This window comes from Anas platyrhynchos, chromosome 19 (genome assembly GCF_047663525.1).
Source record: "Anas platyrhynchos isolate ZD024472 breed Pekin duck chromosome 19, IASCAAS_PekinDuck_T2T, whole genome shotgun sequence".
NCBI lineage: Eukaryota > Metazoa > Chordata > Aves > Anseriformes > Anatidae > Anas > Anas platyrhynchos.
This window is the reverse complement of record NC_092605.1, coordinates 9,556,135-9,575,470: the sequence shown is the minus strand read 5'-3', so window position 1 is coordinate 9,575,470 and position 19,336 is coordinate 9,556,135. Positions and strand designations below refer to the sequence as shown.

Genomic DNA, 19,336 nt, shown 5'->3' with positions numbered 1-19,336 from the left:
CTTGTACTCCCTGTACGTATTTGGGCTGCTTTGCTGGATTTTCTGCCTGTCCCTCGCAGCACTCACCTGGGTTTTGCAGCAGCTCTGAGCTCAGGGACGCCTTGCAGGAGCAGGAGGGGTGTCGGAGCTGCTGCTCTGGCAGCGTGTATGAAGTGCCTGCTTTGCTGCCACGCTCAAGGAGATTTTCCTTGTCTGAGCGCTGAATCAGAGCTTGCTCCAGGAGGTGCTCGTTCAGGCAAGCTTGCCTCGTTATCTCGGTGTTAAAACCGATGGCCTGATAGCCGGGATTGTTCCCTTGTGGTGCTGTGACAGCCTCGTGCCCCTCAGCTGCATTTATCCAAAAAAATCTCAAACATTTTACTCTACTCTGGGAATATTTGCTTGGTTTGATCAACTTAGTCCTCGTTGTTACGCTTCCCTCAGGTAAATACCCGACCTGCCTGGAAGTGCCGGGGTCCCGAATCAGCAGGGAGCGGTGGCTGCTTTTCCTAAAAGCAGCGCTCAGAGCACCGGGCGCAGATGCTGCTGCTACAGAGGAGTCTGAAAACAAGCGAGCTCTGATGACGGTCACGAAGGAAGCTGGCTGCCAGTTGATCCTCTCGCAGCTGTATGCGGGCTGTCACGCCGCGAGGGCTGCAGCTAGGGTGTGAATCAGCCGGGCTGGGGCTGCTGATGGTGCTTCCTGAGCTGCACCGGCTCCTGGAAAAGCCACGCGCTGGGAAGCGGATGAAAGCTATTGACCTGTGCTGGTTCGCAGTGATAGATGCACCCTTCAGGTCAATAAGGAAGCCGTTTTTAGTCAATGCAGCCCTCTGGCTGTGGCATGAGGCATATTTGAGGAGCCTGAAGGGCTGCTGGTGTTCGCTGGCTGTCGTTTAGCGGCTGGGAGCTCCCTCGGTGGTGGTCCTGGCCCAGACTAAGCTGATTCCAGCAGCCAGATGTCCTATTAACGCTTGATCTTCCTCCTGCTTTTTCAAGATAAGCCAATAAATAAGGTTACGTAAGCAACATAACCTTTAATCTTTACCATAAGAGCTTTAATAATGTGCACTTTTAGAAATATTTATAAAAATACGGTACGCCCCAGCCGGCTTCCCCCGTGGCAAGAAGACACAAGTGTGCCAGCCTGCTGCTCGTGCTGAGATGCGAAGGGCTGACAGGTATGGAGGCTGGGAAGGTGGCAGCAGCTGAGATGTGGGTGAAGAGCAGCTCCCAGCCCTCGGTGTGCTCCTGGCATGGCAGCAGTGGGTCTGCAGACCCTCGCGGGGCACCCAGCAGGTCTGCCAGGCAGGGTGTAACTCAGGGTGACAAGCTGCTCTGCCTTCTTCTGCTCTGCATTTCTACTTTTCTGCCTGGAAATGTCAGTAAAAGCGAGAAAAAGTGGGATTTGGTTAGTAACGTGCTGGGTTTTTCCCCCCCCGTCCTCCAGCATAAGGAGAAGTCAGCACTTGTGCCCCTGTTGCATTTATCTGCCACTTGCCTGGTCCTCCCCGTTGGGTGGGGAAGGGTGGGCAGAGATCAGGGAGCTGCTCTTTGCAGCCAGTTCACCGCGTAAAAACACATCAGGAAGGCTTCTCTCTGCCATCCTCTGCATGGAAATGGGGTTTGATGGATCTGGTGCTCCTTAGCTGAGGGGAGGATTCCCTTCCCCTGTTTAAGCTGGAAATGAATCATCCTCGTACGCCTGATGCTTCCTACCAGGGAAGATTCTTCTTGCTAGAAGAGAAATCTTTAATCAATGCAGACTGTGCTTGTTCTGCCTCAGGTTAATTTGCTGAAGTTCAGGAAGAGAATTACAAGCTCTCAGCTGCCTAAACGAGCTCGAGAGGTGAACTGGAGAACTTGGGAGAGCTCTTTCGTCTCTAAGAGCTCGATTTCTGGCAGGGCCAACTTCGGTTTTCTGTGGAGGTTTCAGGCTGTTTGAACGGCACACGTAATGAAGCACTCTGTAAATGATACCCCTCTGGGGAAAGCTTGAGCTTGGAAAACATCAGGTGGAAGGCTTGGTGCGTGTCTGAGGCGCTGCTTTGGGCTTGCGTTCTCCTCAGGGAGAGTGATGAAACTAATTAGCTCCGTGGGTAGGAGGAACATTGAGGTGTCTGGCACGGGGAGGCTGAGAAGTTAGACATCCTTGTTCTAATGTTTTTGGGGTGTGATTTTAAGCAGCCTTCCTGGCTGTGGGACACTCCCGAGGTTTGAGGGGATCGGGTCAAATGCAGGGACTGAGCCCTCACCCCTCATGTCCTGGTTGTCACTGAGGAGCTGGCCCTCGTCCCTGACCTGTGCTGCATCTTGCAGAGCTGTTTGACCCCGCAGGGATGTTAATCTTGCAGTTTGACGTCCTCCCCTGCCCTGCCCACCTCCCCCCAAGCTGCTCAGCGTGTGCTGTGACTTCCTTCCCTCGAAGCAGCTGGCACAAATCTCTGCGGAGCAGCACCACCTCATCTCCCTCCAGGCCTGAGCATCGCTCCTATCGATCCGTGGATCCCCATCTCCGTTCCCTAACAGACATCAAAGAGGTAATATATTTCTATTGCACTTGAATTCATTTCCCACTTGGTTCCTCCGGACCGCTTCCAGGATCTTGTTAGGCACAGAAGGCACTGCTTGCCTTAAAGGATGGGATCCTGACTGCTCAGCCACAGCACCTTGGATCTTTCCTCCCTGCTCCCCTTGCCCTGCACCGTGACTTCGGTAAAGCCTGCAGGATTGAAGGAGTTGCTTGATGGATTGAGGTGTGTGATATGCCTTAAGCTGAGACTGCCTGCAGAAAATGGAGTGTAAAATCCAGAAGAGTTCCTCGTGCTTCGTTAGCAGTTGGAGGAACGTGCAGGAGACCCAGGTCCTTCCAGCAGCTGACATTGCTTTTTGTGCTCTTCAGCAGCAGAGCCCAAAATCCACCCTAAAGCAGCTCTTCAGTGATGTAGAGGAATCCAGGTGTCAGACCCAGCTGTTTGGTGCTCAGGGATCTCGTGTCAATCCTTGGTATGGTTTGAGGTGCTGTTCTGCCAATCAGTTCCGTTGCATCCCAATTAGCAGAGGACACCTGTTCCTTAATTAGCACCATCCTTCCCCTGTCTCCTTTGTTTCAGCTCTCCCTGCTGCAGGAGCTAATCACGGGACCTGAAGGGAGGCTGTGCTGAGCAGCGCCTGTGTTTTGGGAGGGGGCTGAGACAAATCAGTGTCAAACTCCAGAATAATTTCCAGCAATAGAGTTGGTGTTGTCTTTGGTTTCTCTAGATCTTTGACCTACTCCTTAGGCTAAAGTTTTAGTCCTCTGAGGTCTGTGCCCTGTCCTAGGACTGAATGGCAGTCTCTAAGGGTAGGAGAGGGAGTTAAGGTGACTAGAAGAAAGGAACAAGAGGGAGAAGAACAAAAAAGACTTGTAACTGGCTGATTTGCTTGTGTTAAAACGGAGAGTGTCTGAACTGTTAAGGCTGTTCTGGCTCGTAGTCTTGTCAGTTATGCCTGCGATGCTGTATTCTGTGTCATTTCAGCACTTCCTCCAAGCATCCTGAATTGTTTTGCAAATCTGAATTCTCTGTGTGCTTTCTCTCTTGTTTTTTTCTGCGTGCAAAGAAAAAAAACCACAAGATGTAGCGTAAATGGTGGCCCCGAGGTCGTAGTGTCTTGACCGAGCAGCGTGTGAAACCCAAGGGCTCTCTCCTCTGGTCCCCTTGCTGGATTTACTTTGGTCGTTTGAGAATACTTGCAGTGTGAGGCACTTCCAATTTGCCTTGCAGATATTCTGAAACAGTCTCAAAAAAGGTTTCTTGGCGTTGTACTTGTCTTAAAATAGCTCGGTTCCTGCTCTGTCACTGACTCTGGGGTCGACAGAGACCTGGAGGCTCCGCCGCCTGCCCTTTTGAGCCTCAGTTCTTCCCTTCTGGTGACACCTTTTCTTGGGAACTGCTTTAAGGAGTCATGGAAAAGAGCAGCGTGTAAATATTAATGTTGAGTGTTTGTCTTTCACATCCTGTTGGGATTCTGAACAAATCCTGACGGCGTGCGCTGCAGCCTCCTCGATGCTTCCGTGCTGCTCGTGGACCTGCTGGTGCATTGCTACCCCACCGCTGGCAGCTGAGAGCCCGTGCTGCCCCGTGGACTGCAGGCAAACCTCTTCTGTAGCACCAATTTGTGTCCCTGGCAGAAATATCTTCTCCCAGTTCACGTTCAGACCTCCATCAAGGTCTGTTGTCAGCTCCTTTTCTCCGCCTGGACAAGGCGGTGCTCTGCGTGCTGCCCCGTGCCCCAGCCAGGTGTGATGGTGCTGCACAGGGCATGGGCTGACAGCAGGTTTGTGTTGTGCTGCATGAGAGAGCTAGAGGAAACGCGGAGAAAACAGCAGCCTTAATGCTTTTTCTGTTTTGGTGGATAGATTTTGCAACCCTGCTGGAGGAGGAGCAGCAGGCGGGTGCCGCGGCGTTCCCAGGTGAGGTGGCTGAGACCCACTGCTCTCAGCGTACACCTAAGAGGGCAGCGAGGAGACCAGCATCCAAGTCAGCAGTGTAACTGTTAAGTTTTGAGCTTCCTGCTCTAAAACGTGCAACTCGGTGTGAATTAAAATGTCCTGGGCAGCCCTGGTTCTGTCGCTGTTCAGCCTCAAAGCCAGCCATCAGTGCTAACGCGAGCAGACTGCTCCCAGCTATTGCTGCCCGGGCCTAAACTGAGCACGTACCTGGACAAAGAGGCTGCTGTTTGGTGTTTAATGTTTCATAAAGCTGCTGTGAGAGCCTGTTCTGAAACGTGTCAGTAAAGCCAGGCTGGAGCAGTGATAGCGAGTGGCTGAGAGCCAGGAGGATCCTGTGCTCTGCTCCTGCCCAAGGCAGCTCCTGATACCGAGCAGCTTGCTCGACCCCTGGTGTCTCAGCCAACCTCGCTGTGAAATTAAGCAACAAAGAAGGCTCTGACAGACATGTCTGGAGGTGAACTTGCAAGGCAAGCTTTGCTTTACTGATAAATTTGTCTTCCTAGCAGAACTTGTTTTTTTAACCTGGCTGTTTTTGTTGTCCTTCCAGGCAGCGTTCACTCTACTCCTGGGTCCTTTTACCTTCTTCAACGTACAGAAGACCAAGTACCTTCAAATCATGACGTCTCTGATGAGGTGGATAGGTGAGTCTTGGCAAGCCCCCACCTCTTCGCCATAGATGGAACCTGAGTCATGCCACGGATGCATTTTTTTGGCAAGATATTCGTGTTTGTAAGTGCGTGCTTGTAAAAACAGCCTCTTGCAGGAGGACTGGCCAGGTCTGCTATCCGTGGTGAAGAAAAGGAATGTGGCTTTAGGATAAAGTTTCTGACTGAAACAAAATATTCTCAATCAGACAATCTGGTAGATGAAGGTGTCTTCATCTGAGACTTGCTGTCCTTTTTACCATGTTTGCATTTTTTCCCTGGGACTTGATAGGATGTGCTCATTGAAAACCCTTAAATTAACACATGTTGCCCTTGGGAAGCATGAGCTCTCCCAAAATCTTACTGCTAAGCTCTTGTGGAAGGACAGACCTTTCTCTTAAAGGAGGTGAGCCATCAGTGTTTGCAGCGCTGGTGTCATCCAAAGGTGCAGCTGCCTCACACCTGGCTTGTGTGTGTACGTGCACTTAAAAGGCTGAGAGCTGGGAGTGTGCAACAGAGGCTCACACTGAGACTTGTCTTGGGTTGTGCAACCTACACAGGGTGACTGCTATTCAGGGCTAGCAGTTTTCCAGCCCTAGTGGCATTTTGGCAGGTTAAAAATCTCCTCGTTCGTGGGCCCAGACCATTTGAGCACAGAACTCTGCTTATACCCATCACCGACCTAAAATAGGACAAAAAGATGACTCTCAGACTATTTTCCCACCATGCACACGTTTGACCTGACTTCAGCTGGAGATAATATCCCTTCTCCAGGAGATCAAAGGGCTGTGATCCTGTCTGGAGGTGGCTGGCAGAGAGCCTCTGTTCCAGAGGACACCTGAGATGGGGTTAAGCAGCCGTCACCCAGGAAAATGAAGCTGGATCTTAAGCCCTCGAGTCTCAGATGCTGAGCGGCTCAGTTAACGCCAGCTGACCTCCGATGGTGTGAAAATCCTCAACTCCCATTTTTCCACGTTGCTGTCTGAGCACATGAAAGGTTTGAAAGCCCCCCCCAGCACGTCCTTCGCAGAGAGAGGTTATCTCATTAAGGGGGTATTAAAGGAAGGTTTTTTATTTTATTTTTTTCAAGTGTAATCTCTTCAGCTCACTGGCCTGCCTCCAATGACTCAGCCTTCTCTTTCCCAGTAAAGACATCAGTCAGACCTCACTCACCCTGTCCCTGTGACAACCTGCCTGGCCTGCCTTTGCTTTCCCTGCAGCCAGCTGCCTCCGGTTCGGAGATTGCTGAGCCTTGGTGTAAAGGCAGAGCTGCCTCTTCCCTCCCTTGATGGAGAGGGACAAAGGCACTGGTTGGAGAGGTGTAGGGGAAACTCGTGCTCCAGCCTGATTGATTCCTGCGTCAGCCTGCTGGAGAACAGCTGCCCCAGATAATGATATTTAATGACCCTGACAGCACCTCGGTGCCTACTTAGAGCAACAGATTCCGTATGCACGCGATGAGGGATAGGTTTGTTAGGAGGGATGATTTGTCAAGCAGCCATGTGATGCAGGGAACAGAAAAGCTCTTGCTGCAGGTTCTGGGATAAGGATGGATCCCATACTGCTCAGATTTATCAAGCTGGCTTCTCCCATGTCCTCACGTCACCTGCTGTCCTTCTCCTCCAAAAGCAGGGCGTTGAGTTAGATGGAGCTTTCTGTTGGCACTTAGATCCTAAAAAATGGAGTTGTTTGGTGCCTTGGGGGTCTCTTGAACTCATCCTGTCTGGATGCCGATGGCCAGATGGGGACTCCTGTCCTGGTGTCTGCCTTTTCTTTGCCTTCCTTTGGTTGTGGTTAGCCTCGTGGCTCTGAACGTGGTTCTTCTGTCTTAGATCAGCAGAATGCCAGAGCTGCCGGCCTCGCTTTTATTCTGCTGGGTGCAAACTTCCCCAGGGGCAGGGGCTGGCTCAGCTCACCCAAACCCACAGGTTGGTACGGGTGGGAAGCCAACCCCTACTCTGCATTAGGATTTTTAAAACCAAGCCTGGTAGAGCTGGGGGGCCAGTAAGGCTCTGTAACATGCTTACCACGAGTCCTGCCGTGCACCTTTTTCCCCGACCCCATGAAAATGCCCCAGATTTCAGAGCAGCACTGCCTGCCGTGCGGACACAGCGCCCCAGGTGCTGCACGGCAGAGCTGGCAGCGGCTGAGGCTGGCTCCTGGCAGCGGGCAGAGCTCGCTGCGTGTGAAGGTCACTGCTGCTGGTGGCTGCCACGGCGGCAGCGCTGCCTTTGGAAGCCGCTGCCCCTCTCTCCCCTGATCTGAGCAATAATCAGATGTCACCGGGCTCCTCGGGATCGTCGCAGGCGGCGCGCCCGCTAGCAAAGCCTGCAGGCGTCTCTGTCCGCACCTGGTGGACAGGAAAAAAAAATCCTGAAAAAATTGAGTCTTAAACGACCTGAATTAGGAGGAAAAACCGGGCTGGTCTGAACGATGTGGAGGTGCAGCAGGGGTGAGCCCTGTGTCCAGAGGTGTTCCTCACCCCGGGTGAGGGACTAGCACTCATCCCAGGGGACCAGCTCATCCAGCAACAAGGCTGGCACGGTGAGTGCTCTCCTCTCAGGACCGTAGGAGCACCAAGGGTGGATCTGCAGGAGGCCTGGGGCAAGGAGCAGGCTGCCAGAGGCACGGAGCTGTTGGCAGCCTCCTGGAGAAGCAGCTCACACAGCTGGCCGCAGAGCCTACTTGGTAGCCCAAGTCCTGGGGTGGTTGTGGAGTTTTCCCCAGGTCCTGTACAGGATTCTTGGTGCAGGAGTTTGCCTGCAGAAGGCTAAACCATTAATAACATTTTCAATTTTGTTCGGACTTCAGGCTCTTTTTTCCTAAAGGCTTTAAATTTGTGCTGGAGACGGTGACCCAGCCACGCCGATGCACTTCTGGAAGCAGAGGGGCCCGGCCCTAGCTCTTTATTCCCAGACAATAACTGCCTGGCGGTGGCATGGGAAAGGACCTGGATTAAGACAGATAACAAAAGGGGACAGGGCTCGGCGGGGTTCAGCAGCAAACACTGGGCTATTGTGTGTTAAGCAGCTAACCCGATTAATTGCAGCCTGTTACAGCCCGGGCTGCCCGGCTCTGTAGGTGGGGGCTGCTGGCTTCAGACTTATTGGTGGTTTGCTTATTGCTGCTGGTATTGAGTCTGTGGCAAATGCTCCCAGACAGCTCCCACGTGGGACGTTTGCTTTATGGACTGCTCTCGGTGCCGTGTCGTAGTTAGCAGAAGTATTTTATTTTAATAAAAAGCCCTTTTACGGAGGAATAAGCTTCGGGGTTTGCTGGCTGCAGGCTCCCTTCCCTGTGCCACATCCATTCCCCTAACTGCAGCCCTAGGGACAGATCGCTCCCAACCCTGCCCAGGTAATGATCTCACCATTATATGCCCAGAAATTAAATCTCCTTCCTCTGGCCAGTAAGGTGGAGAGGCAAAGGACACGAACAGCCAGCAGGTGTGTTAAATATTCCCCCTGTTCCTTTCCAGGGTGCTTGGTTGAAGGCTCCTAGGGAAGAAACCAGGAAAGGGCTCTCCGGAGGCGTGCTGCTGACTCCCCCGGTCTGTTCAGGTCTTTGGTAGCTCTTTCCCTATCACCAGGGGCTGCAGCCCTCAGGGTGGCCTCTCTGCTGCTCCGAGCCAGCTTTCTGCAGCAGGCAGGGCAGGGAGCATCCCCTCTCTGCCCCTTTCCCGGAGCAGGGCGTACGGGAGGGACGAGGAAGAGGGATTTACTGTGAGCCAGGGCGCTGTTGCATGTTCGGTTGTTTTAGGGATCCAGGCAAGCTTCTTCACCCAAGTAACTTCGTGTTCTTGCATCCTTTTTGGAGCAGAGAAAGCTGCTGCCAGAGCCCAGGGTAAATAATTCACTAAGAAGTGAATATATTTATGAAGAGGTAGCTAAAAGGCAGCACTTCTGTCATGCTCGCTCTCGGAGCTGTCGCTCTCGGAGCTCATCTCAGTGGTGTTTGTGGGGGGCAGCGGGGCGAAGCGGGGCTGATGGCAGTGCAGGAGCCTCCTTGGCTTCAGATGCAGATGGAGAGTGACGTGCGGTGCTGGACGGGACCGCTGAGATCCTGCCCGAGGAGCTGACGTTCCTGAAAAGAGCACTGCATCCAGGCGGGAGGAGACGAGCCGACTGCTCTGAGAGCTGGAGAAGGGGAGCTGCAGGACGCATTTAGCCCTACGTCCCCGTGCTGCGAGGGTCCGGGTGATTTTAGGGTGGGTGTGTGGCACACAGAGCTGCTTTCTGCGGTTCAGCAGGTGAAAGGATGTGCTGTTGGGACAAGAGGATAGGAATTTGGCTGGGTAAGGCTCGAGGCAAGATGGGGAGCGTGTGGCTGAGGCTGCCGAGTACCTGGAGTTTGTGGGACACGGGTGCTGTGCCCCCAGTGCCTCCCAAAGCATGCCAGACCCTATTTCGGGTTCATGGTGACACCCAGGTGTGTGATACTCCTTTCTCATAAAAAAAGTAACTTGTCAATGGGGAGAAGTGGCTGTCAAATCTAACAGTAAGGCCGAGCCAGGTGCAGAGCTCACAACAACCCCAAATTCCGAGGCTTTATGGTGCTGCTGCCGGAGGTGACCAGAGGAGAGAGGACGATAAACAACGCGGGTAATTTTCCACCAGAAGCAAACAAACGCCTTGGCTGCTCTTCCCTTCCCATATGTTGAGATAAAGCATCCGTGATAAACGCCGGAGTGCAGAGCAGTTTTTTTCTGCCCGTGCACGGCTGCTGGCGTGGAGGTGTCTGGGGCTGGGGGCGGCTCCACGGGGTCCCCAGCAGGTGCTGGTACCTGGGGGGCTGCCTGTTAACCTCAGAGCCTGGCAAATGCTACCCTGGATGGCCAAGAAAAGCAGCCAGGTGATGTCTAAAGGTTTTATTCTTGAACAAAATGAGTTCCTTCTGGCCCAAGACCACGCAGCAGCAGCACCCGAGGTGGTTGCAGCAGGAGCCGGCGCAGGGCGGAGGTGCCGGAGACCCACTGCTTCCACTTCTCAGACCACCTTTTTCTTGGCTTTGGGGTAAGCTGCATCACGCTTCTGGGCTCTTCGCACATCCCACGTGTGGCTGTGTGTCCCCTGCTGTGTGAGCAGCAGTCCCCTGGTCCCCGCTGCCCGGCAGAGGAAGGAGCCACGCTGATGTCCCCCAGCTTTTGCTCGTACCTTTCTTCTGGAAAGGCATTTCCCTCCTCTTCTCCTTCTGACGTTTCCCAAGGGAGTTGCTGTCTTCAACGAAGAGATCCATCGTGTTTCCCCCCAGTCTCTGCTCTCATAAATCCTTCATCTTCCCAGAGACTGCTTTAGGCTCAGTCAGTGCCAAGTCTGATCCTTAACTACTCCAGCTCCCGCATCGGAGGGAGCAAATCCGGTTCCCCTCTTATCTCTTCGCCATCATTTTGTGTAGAAACCTCCTCTGAAGGCTGCAGAAATTCATCAGTTGGCACTCCAGGCTTCTCCAAGAGCTGCAGGTCGTTAGCAAGTGGCAGGATAGAGCTTCTGCAGGAGTAACTGGCTTTTAAGAATCGGCATCTGAATTTCAGATCCTCTGTTCCGCCAGCGTGGTGAGCTCCAGCTGTACTCGGGTACTGGAAATGCCACCGCATCCCTAATGCCTGGCACTTCCAGGGCTCCCGTGGGCTCTTGTGCCTGCCCAAAGCACCGCAGGCAGGCGGCTGGCACTGAGCTGGGGGAACGGCATCGTGGAAAGGCATCAGCTGCAGGGTGGGCAGCACAGGTCTTAATTAGGGACGTGGAAGGTGCCTGTGTCTTCACGGAGCAGGTGCTCTTGCTTTTTTACTCCTCCTCTCCTGAAAGCTGCCTGCTGTTAAGCTAAGTGGGGTCTGTTTAACACTGTCCTCTTCAAGAGCGGTCTCCTGTGTTTCAGCCCGGTGAAGGTTCACGACCAAGGCTGTGACGAGGAGTGAGCTCCTTCCTTCCCTTCGATCCTTTCAAAGAGAAGGGGCAGCGGGGGCTTGGGGCGATGCCCTCCTCTCGGCATCCATCGTGCCAGCCGATGTGCGCGAAGGGAAGCGAGCGGCGCGCGTTGGGGAAGGGCGATTCGTTATCATTATTTCCTGGCATATTGATTCTCCGCTCCGACAAAAAAAAAAAAAGCTCTGTCACACTGACAGGCAGCGGTGACGGATGGCCCTGCTGCAGATGTGGCAGCAGCACGGCGCCTGCTCCAAAAAATGGCCCTGCCTGGGGTGGGGGAGCAGCCAGCCGGGGGGGCTGCAGGGCACTGCCTCTCCCTAGGGTCTGCAGGTACTGGGGTGCTCGTGCTGGGCTCACTGGTGCAGGATTGAGAGGGGATGGTGCTGGAGGGGATGTGGCTCAGGCTGGGGCAAGGTCGTTCTTCTGGCTCAGAGCACACGGCGTGATCCCAGAGGACCCCGAGTTCTGCAGGACCTCGCTCCTGAGCTTGTTTCCACGTTACCAAGTGGTCCCCTGAATTCCCCGGCAGCACGTTTCTCTTCCACACTTCCCAGCGTGGCTCAGTTTGGCATCTTCATTACTTCTGCCTGCTAATGGAGAGGCAGAGGTGGGCACCAGGTGGGACATCTCCAGAGCATCGTGTTTTGCCTGGGGTGTAGGGAGAGCTAAGCCAGAAACTCATCTTGAGCACCAGTTCTTCGGGAACCTACCGGGCTGGGAACTGTTTTATTCTTGGAGGTGTTTTTTTTCTTGCAGTAGCCTTTCTGCAGAGAGATGAAGCTCATCTAGGAGACAGCACTTAGCATTTACAAAGCTGTTTGTTCTGACTCTGCAAAACTATCCATAAACGTGGAAGGGGCAGATTACCTCCACTGCTTCTCTCTGAGCTCTGTTATGCTTCTGTCAAAGCTCACCAAACTGTATTTTTAATATCCCCAGGCTCCCATATTTTCTCGGCGTGCTGGTATTTGGATGTGCTCTCATTCATATTCATTCTTCCACCTGCAAGAACCATGGCAGAGCTGCCCTGTCTCTGAATCATCTCCTGAGTCAAGCAGGACAGGTGGCAGTCTGCAAGGGCTGCTCGTCTCGGAGGAAAAGACAACATCTTACAGCTAGAGCAGGGGGCAGCAGGGGATGCGACTGGACAGTGGTGATGAGATGCATCACAATTTTGCTTTGTGTCCCCCTTTTTTTTCCCCTCACAGTCTCATTTTCATCCTTCAGCTCAGAGGATGCTCAGAGCTCCAGGGGAGGGCAGATGAGACGAGCGGTGTCCTCTGAGCCTTGCTGGCTGCAGAGCTTCTCTGCGGTGCGTGGGCTTGGAGCGGGTCTAACGCCTTGTAAATCAGGGCAGGCAAAGCCCTCGATTGCTTTTTAGGGACTGTACAAAACGTGGATCAAAACAAAGCTTTTGTGTAACCTCCTAGCAGTCTGTAGCAGCCTTGCTTTGTGGCCCTGGCTGCTGGTGCCTGAAGGGCTCATCCCTGCGGCGTGGTGCTCGCCTGCTCCCTCCTGTGCGTACAGAGCGGGCTGAGGCTCTTTGATGACCCCGTGTCTGACTTCGCAGGGGTCCTTGCTGGCAAAGCAGCTGCTGGAAAGTTGATGTGGCACCTGCAGGTGCCACCAAATATTGTGGTGCGAGTCCTCCAGCCCGCTGTGCGGGTAGAGGAGGATGGGAGTGGGAGCTTTGTGTGCCCGCAGGGTCCTGCGCTGCCTCTTGCCCGCTTGGAGCTGCCTGTCAGTCACAGCCTGCCAGCTTCTTTTCATCCTGATTTATCATCCGGCATAACCAGGCTTCAGAGCTTCATTTTGGGCTTGCCTCCTCCCAGGGACAGGTGGATAAATCTAGCATGCAAATGGTTTAACTCTCCGGTTCCAGGAGTGAGGCGAGCGGCTCACCTGCTGCAGGCAGCGAGAAAACAGCCCCCAGGGCAGGGCTGCTGCCAGCACGGGGCTGGAATCAGACCGGGGACCCATCCAGTCCTCCCAGCACCATCGTCCTGAAGGGCAGTGCATCTGCAAAGCAGCAGTGGGCAGGGGGAGCACACCTTGCCTTGCTGAAAGCAGCACTGGCTTGGATCTCAGTGTTGGCTTATCGCTCCTCAGAACTCTAATTTCTGATGGGTTTAATCTCTGGAAGAAGTCTGTAAGGAAATAAAACCCAAGTGTATGGGAGTTGTAGCTTCTGAAGGGAGAGATTTCGGCTCATCATTTGGGGAATCCACTGGGAACCCGGGGCTGGAAATGGTGCTCAGCGCTCCTGGGCTGGGCTGGCTCTCCCGGAGCTGTGAAGGAATGGGTCGGCTGTCATCCCCCAGCCCTGGGTTTGTGGGGAGCTGTGAGGCTTGTCCTGCTGCTGGGAAACAGCTGGAAGTGAGAGGTTTCCTTGGGCAGTAAGAGAGAAAACGGGATGGTTGGGAAGTGCTTGGCACGGGGCTGCTGTGGGAGGGTGGAGGGGAACTGCTGAGAGAGGAGCCAGTGAGGTTTGGGGGTGCTGGGGGGGTGATGCTGGGGAGGTGATGCTGGGTTGTGGTGAACCCGGTCTCGCTGGGGATGGAGGCAGCGAGCACCAACAGGTCTGCAACTCACTTCTAGCCCCGTTCCTGGCGAGTTTTCCTGCCTCAGCTGCCCGCAGCAGGCTGCTCCTGGGCACGGAGCGCGTGTCCTTGTCACCCTGCGCTCGGTACCGCTGGCCTCCTACGGCCACACAGCTGCCTGCTGCTCCGTTTAATTCCTCTGGTTTTTTATTTATGATGTTGAAAGCCATGCATAATACCGCTGTCAGCGATTTGTTATTTCTCTTATTACCTGATAATTCATGGCCGGGCTCCGAGGCCTTTCCCCAGCGCAGGAGGCGGCTCTGCGCGAGCCACCCTGGCCCATCCAGCGCCGGCGTCGGGCTGTAAATCTGCCTGCTTGTGCCCTGCCAGGCAGCTTGCTGCCCTGCTCCTTTTTAACTCCAGCCCGTGATCGTCCTTCCCAGGTGGATGTGATTTCTCCGATGCCAGGATTGGCTTTCTACGGGTTTTATGTGCCATGCTAGGGATAATGGTCCAGCGATAGCTGCTGCTGGCTGGCGTTCCCAGCAGCAGAGTAAATGAGGGGATCAGCCCAAACACCTCCACTCCTTGTGCCCGTGGCACGGAGCTTTTTGTGAAAAGCTCTGTGAAACGCTGTTCGGCTCTTCCCTGACACGAGTGAAGGGTAGACGAGCAGACGTCGTGCTGAGAAGCGATGAATTTTAATAGCAGCTTTTCGGTGCTGTTTCAGTCCCTTCCAGACGGGCTGTGCCACCCTGGGATTAGCTGCAGCCAGCCTGTTCCTCCTGCCTGTTCCTCCTGCCTGTTCCTCCTGCCTGCCCGATGCCTGCCTGGTTCTGGCTCTGTCGTGCCTGACAGATCGCAGGGACAGGACAGCTCTGCGTGGCTGCTGCTCCCCTGCACCTGCCTGCGCTCGTAGGGGAGGGCTTGGAGGTGTTGCTCTGGTTGTAAGCATGTGGAAATATTGCTGGGCTCGGCTCTGCAGCCAGGCTTAGCCCTCTCTGCCTTTAGAGGTCAAAGCTCAGACATCTCAGGTGCTTCTAAATGGGGATATTTAGCCAAGGTGCAGAGCAAAGCACCCCTGGGGGCGTGGAGGAACAGAGCAGTGGTCCCAGCAATGTTGGTGTTAACACCTGAGGGACCCCGAGCAATTATTTGCTGCTGGGGGGGGAGTGTGAGTCCCGGAGGAGAGAGATGCCTGCCAAAAAGCCCTGAGCCTGTTCCCTGATGTGCTGACAGCGAGTGCTGATCAGTTCCTGCGCTCCTTGCCTTTGTCATCCCCCGTTCCCCAGACACAAGGAGCAGGGCGAGAGCTGGGGCCAAGGCTGGGAGGAGGGCTGGGGGCAGCGCGGGGCTGGGCATGACCCCAAACCTCCTCTCTGTCTCTCCAGCCTTCATCCTCATGATCATCCTGGCCCTCATCCGCATCAGCAGAGGCCAGGCTGAAGGCCACCCCTCCATGGCCCAGCTGTCGGGCATCCGCAACCTCTTCGGGGTGTGCGTCTACTCCTTCATGTGCCAGCACTCGCTGCCCTCCCTCATCACGCCCATCTCCAAGAAGAGGCACGTCACCAAGCTGGTGCTGCTCGACTACGTCCTGATCCTGGCTTTCTACAGCCTCCTGTCCTTCACCGCCATTTACTGCTTCCGCAACGACACCCTGATGGACATGTACACCCTCAACTTCACCGACTGCGACATCGTCGGCGTCGCCTTCATCCGCTACTTCCTGGGCCTCTTCCCCGTCTTCACCATCAGCACCAACTTCCCCATCATCGCCGTCACCCTGCGCAACAACTGGAAGACCCTTTTCCACCGGGAAGGGGGCACCTACCCCTGGGTGGTGGACAGGATCGTCTTCCCGGCCATCACGCTCGTCCCCCCGGTGCTGGTGGCTTTCTGCACCCACGACCTGGAGTCCCTGGTGGGGATCACGGGCGCCTACGCCGGGAACGGGATCCAGTACCTCATCCCCGCCTGCCTCGCCTACTGCAGCCGCAAGGACACGCAGCTGGTTTTCGGCAGCGGGACGGTGAACAAGCACCTCTCCCCCTTCCGCCACACCTTCTGGATCGTCTTCGTGCTCGTCTGGGGCTTCTTTTGCTTTGTCTTTGTGACTGCCAACATCGTGCTGAGCGAGGCCAAGCTCTGACGGGGGGCGGCGCTCTCCCTCTCGGGTTCCAGAGACCGCGACCCCGCTGGGACTGGAGGGGAAGAGGTGGCGTGGAGGGAAACTTTTCCTCCAGGCTGTTGGCGTGGCGGTGGGGGTCCCGCCTGGACACGGCCTTTTCCTCCCCCCGTGTGGGTGGAGAGGGCTCAGCCTCGTCCCCCTGGTTCTCAGCCCATCACCGCCGCCTTCGGCTCCGTTTGAGCATCGCCGGGGGCGCTCCCCTGGTGCTGCGGGTTTCGGCACGTGGGGAGAGGCAGCCGGGGCTGCTCGCTGCAGCCATCAGCTCTGCTCCTTGCTCCCAAAGGCACGGACCCGCTGCGCACAGAACCAGCGGGGGGGGGGGGGGGAGAGGAGCCCCCAAAACCCGGGGAGCTGAGGGGAGGGGAAGGAAATCAGGGTGGGCACAGCCCTAGCTCGAAGCGAAGGACCCTGTGCTCTGTTACGCTTTCTTTTTCCGGAGGCATTAACCTGGTTGTGCTCTGGGGAAGGAACACCACGAGTTGCCCAGGATCTGGGATCTCTCAGAGCTGGATTTCTCCAGGCTGGGAATTTACTCTCACATTTCTCACCCTGCTCTTTGCTGTGGCGTGCCCGCAGGGCTGCAGCTTCGCGGCCTTGCTGCCCGCTGACTTCAGCTGGCAAAACCTTTTTCTCTTTCATACCAGGCTGGTGCAAGAGGCCAGACCCCGACGGCAGTGGTTGGGGTTTGTGTGGGCTGGGAAGGTGCTAATTGCCCAGTGCTGCCAGGCGTTACCTGCGAGAGCTCCGGCTGTGCGCACGGCTGCATCCCCAGCCTCCTGTGCTGGGTAATTAGCCTTGAAACGAGGTGGGTGTTAACTCAAGGGAGCAGGCAGGTGCCAGCAGGGGAGGGCAGTGCCATGGCTCAGCTCTGCCTCCTCCCTGCGGGAGCTGAGCTCCCAGGCCTTACAGGGGAGGGCAAATGAACTGGTCCTAAATCGGTCCCAAATCCCATCTCTCTTCTGCACAGGGTTGGGGTGGGTTTTGGCTGGTCCTGCTCAGCTCAGCTGGGTTTGCTGAGCCCCCAGGTGCCTCTGTGTGTGTGTCGGGCTGCCCCTTTCCTTATCCAGGCAGTGCTGGAGGTGATCAGTGCTGCTCTCCAGGCACTTCTGAGGCTTCTGTCGGTCACTGCAGCACCGCGCGGCCACAGCCAGCACCGCTTCGGGGGTGTGAGGCTCTCAGGCAAAGATCCGAGGGGTTTTTGTAACAAAAGGAAGAACTTAAGAAGTTTTCACCTGGAATATTTTAAATCCTTTTTTCTCCTCTGCCCTTCTTAAAGCAGGTTCAGAGCCAGGTGCATGTCCCTTACATCCTCTCCTCTTGCCCTCTGCACTTGCTGCAGCATTAAGTGTCACCGCGAGCTAGGAGCAAGCTTTGAACTGCAGCTCTTTTTAATCAAGCTCCGTTTTCAAGTAGGACTTTCTCCTTTCCATATGACCTGAAGTGCTCCTCCCGGGGGACTATGCAAGTACCTGGAGCTGTACAAAAACACTCGATGGTTTTTTTACAGCAGAGCCCTCCACCTCTCGAGCCCCAGCGCTGCGCCTGTGTCCTTGCCAAGCTGCTTGGAGAGGATGCAGGGGGCCTGCCTCTCTCTGCTCCAGCTCCATCCAAAACAGCCCTTGGCAGCCCTTGCTGGCGAATTTAAACATCCCCAGGTGCTGCGGGGAGGCTGATGGGGCATCCTCGCTGCCAGATGAACGTAGCTCCACGACACGTAGCTTCACAGGTGGCTGCTGCCTCGGCTGGGGTGTTTGGAGAGCAAAACCAGGGGGCAGCTGGGCTGGGGGCACCCTGCGGGGTGTGGGGCAGGCGTCTGCCACTGCCCCCTTCCCCTGCTCGCTCCCCAGCTCTTGCAGAGCCTCGGCTGCTGGATCTGAGCCCATCACAGGCACCCCGAAGGCTGGGGCACGCTGAGCTGAGCCCCCCCGGTCCTCCTGGTGCAGCTGCAGTGGGCGCAGCCAGCGGGAGGGATGCGATGCCAAGGGGACCAGGTGTGGGTTGATGCAGGGGGCCGAGGCTTTTCCTATCCCCCCTCAGCCTCCTGTCCTTTCATTCAGCTCAGCCCCAGCCCTCCGAGTGCTGGTTTCATGTCCTTGCTGCCCCATTTCAGTGCCAGCCAGAGCAGGGGCGCATCCATCACTGCTGTTACTGCACCTCCACTCATCCTCCTGTCCCCGCTCAGGGCTGCCCGCAGCCTCCCCTTCCCTCCTGCCCCTTTTTCCAGCAGCCTCCACATTCTGCAGGAGGCAGCAGGGGCTGGGCTGAGACCTCCCGGCCCTGCACACCCTCTCCTAGCCTCCTCCCAGGAGCTGCTCATCCCATCTCATGGGCTCACGTGCCCAGATGTGCCTTCTCTGCCCTGGCCTAGGTGAGCAGCTCTGCTGTGCCGTGGCACCTTGCCTGGAAGAGCTCTGGGGAGCACGAGAGGTTCCTGGATCAATAACCCAGAATATTCCCAGATGCCTGCAGCCCTCACGCAGCAGCAAACCCCACCTGTCCGAGAAATTGGGGTGATGAAGGGAGAGAAACTCAATTTTTCACCCCAAATGTGACAGCAATGCCTTAAAAACGACGGGGGGGGGGAAGCGGGCAGGGGGTGGCTCAGCAGAGGAGGGGCTGGGGGCCGGGTGCGAGCTCCCTCCTCTCACCGAGCAGCAGCAAACCTGGTTTGATTTGCCTGGTCCTGACACCACCGATTCATCCTTACAGGTTCTCACGCCGTGCTCGTCCCGACTGTAATCGGTTTTCAGAAAAAAAAGGGATTAAACCCAATAAAACGCACACACTACGGCTCTGCCTCGCCTCTTTCCTTCCCCTCCTCGCCAGGCAGCGGCTCCCGGGGGGGCTCCTGTGACGGATGGGGCCACGAGCCAAGGAGAAATGGCAAGCGGAGAGGCTAATAGAGACCTCACCTCTGCTTCCCCATTAGCCTCCCGCCGCTCGGGCTGGTGGCTGCAAACTCAATTAAAACATCTGCACTTTCCCCTTCTCAATTACATCTCCGTACACTTAAAACCAAACAAATTGAATCGCTCGGCTGCCTCGGGCGGCGAAGGCAAGTTTCTGCCAACAAATTTATTATGGCCATAAAGCGCGGCTTGATTTATGTTAAAATATTAAAACGCAGCTTTATGATGGAAATAAACACTTTCTGCCGTGGTTCTCTCCGAGGACCTCACAAGCAGCGGAGGATTTTGGGGCTCGGGCTGTAAATCTGGAGCCAAAGTGGCGGCGGGGATGGAGTCGGGCTTTTGTGGCACTTCAGGGAGCGACGGCCACGGACGGGGAAATAAAAACCTGGAGGCTGAGAAGGGGCTGGGGCAGGGCTTCGACCTCACCACACCTCGCCTCGGGGTGGCTGCACCGTCCCCGTGTGGGACCGACACCTTCCCGGCCCCTTCTCCTTTTCTGGTTGCAGATTCCCGATTTTAGGGAAAACCATTCCTAATGGGATAACTGGGGGTGGGCGCCTTGGGGCAGCTCCCGTGGACGCAGAGATGCCGGGGCTGGCAGAGGCAGGGGCTGAGCAGGGTGGGTGCCGGGGGGCGCGGTGCCGGCAGCGG

The 19,336-nt window shown here is 55.7% G+C and overlaps 1 protein-coding gene across 7 annotated transcripts in view; it reads left to right on the top strand.

Moving 5' to 3' along the window:
• Positions 1 to 18,561, top strand: part of TMEM104 (transmembrane protein 104) — a 40,383-nt gene extending 21,822 nt beyond the window's left edge. For 3 of the 7 annotated variants that reach the window (XM_072025605.1, XM_038165347.2, XM_038165346.2), the window contains exons 9-11: positions 4,379 to 4,432; positions 5,019 to 5,112; positions 14,974 to 18,561. In XM_072025605.1, coding sequence (XP_071881706.1) covers positions 4,379 to 4,432; positions 5,019 to 5,112; positions 14,974 to 15,734 — 909 coding nt within the window. In that variant the 3' untranslated portion in view covers positions 15,735 to 18,561. Of the gene's footprint in view, positions 1 to 4,378; positions 4,515 to 5,018; positions 5,113 to 11,978; positions 14,882 to 14,973 lie in introns of those variants that run through there. The other 4 variants (XM_072025608.1, XM_072025606.1, XM_038165349.2 and 1 more) reach the window with 2 other exon arrangements.
• The last annotated feature ends 775 nt before the right edge of the window (positions 18,562 to 19,336 follow it).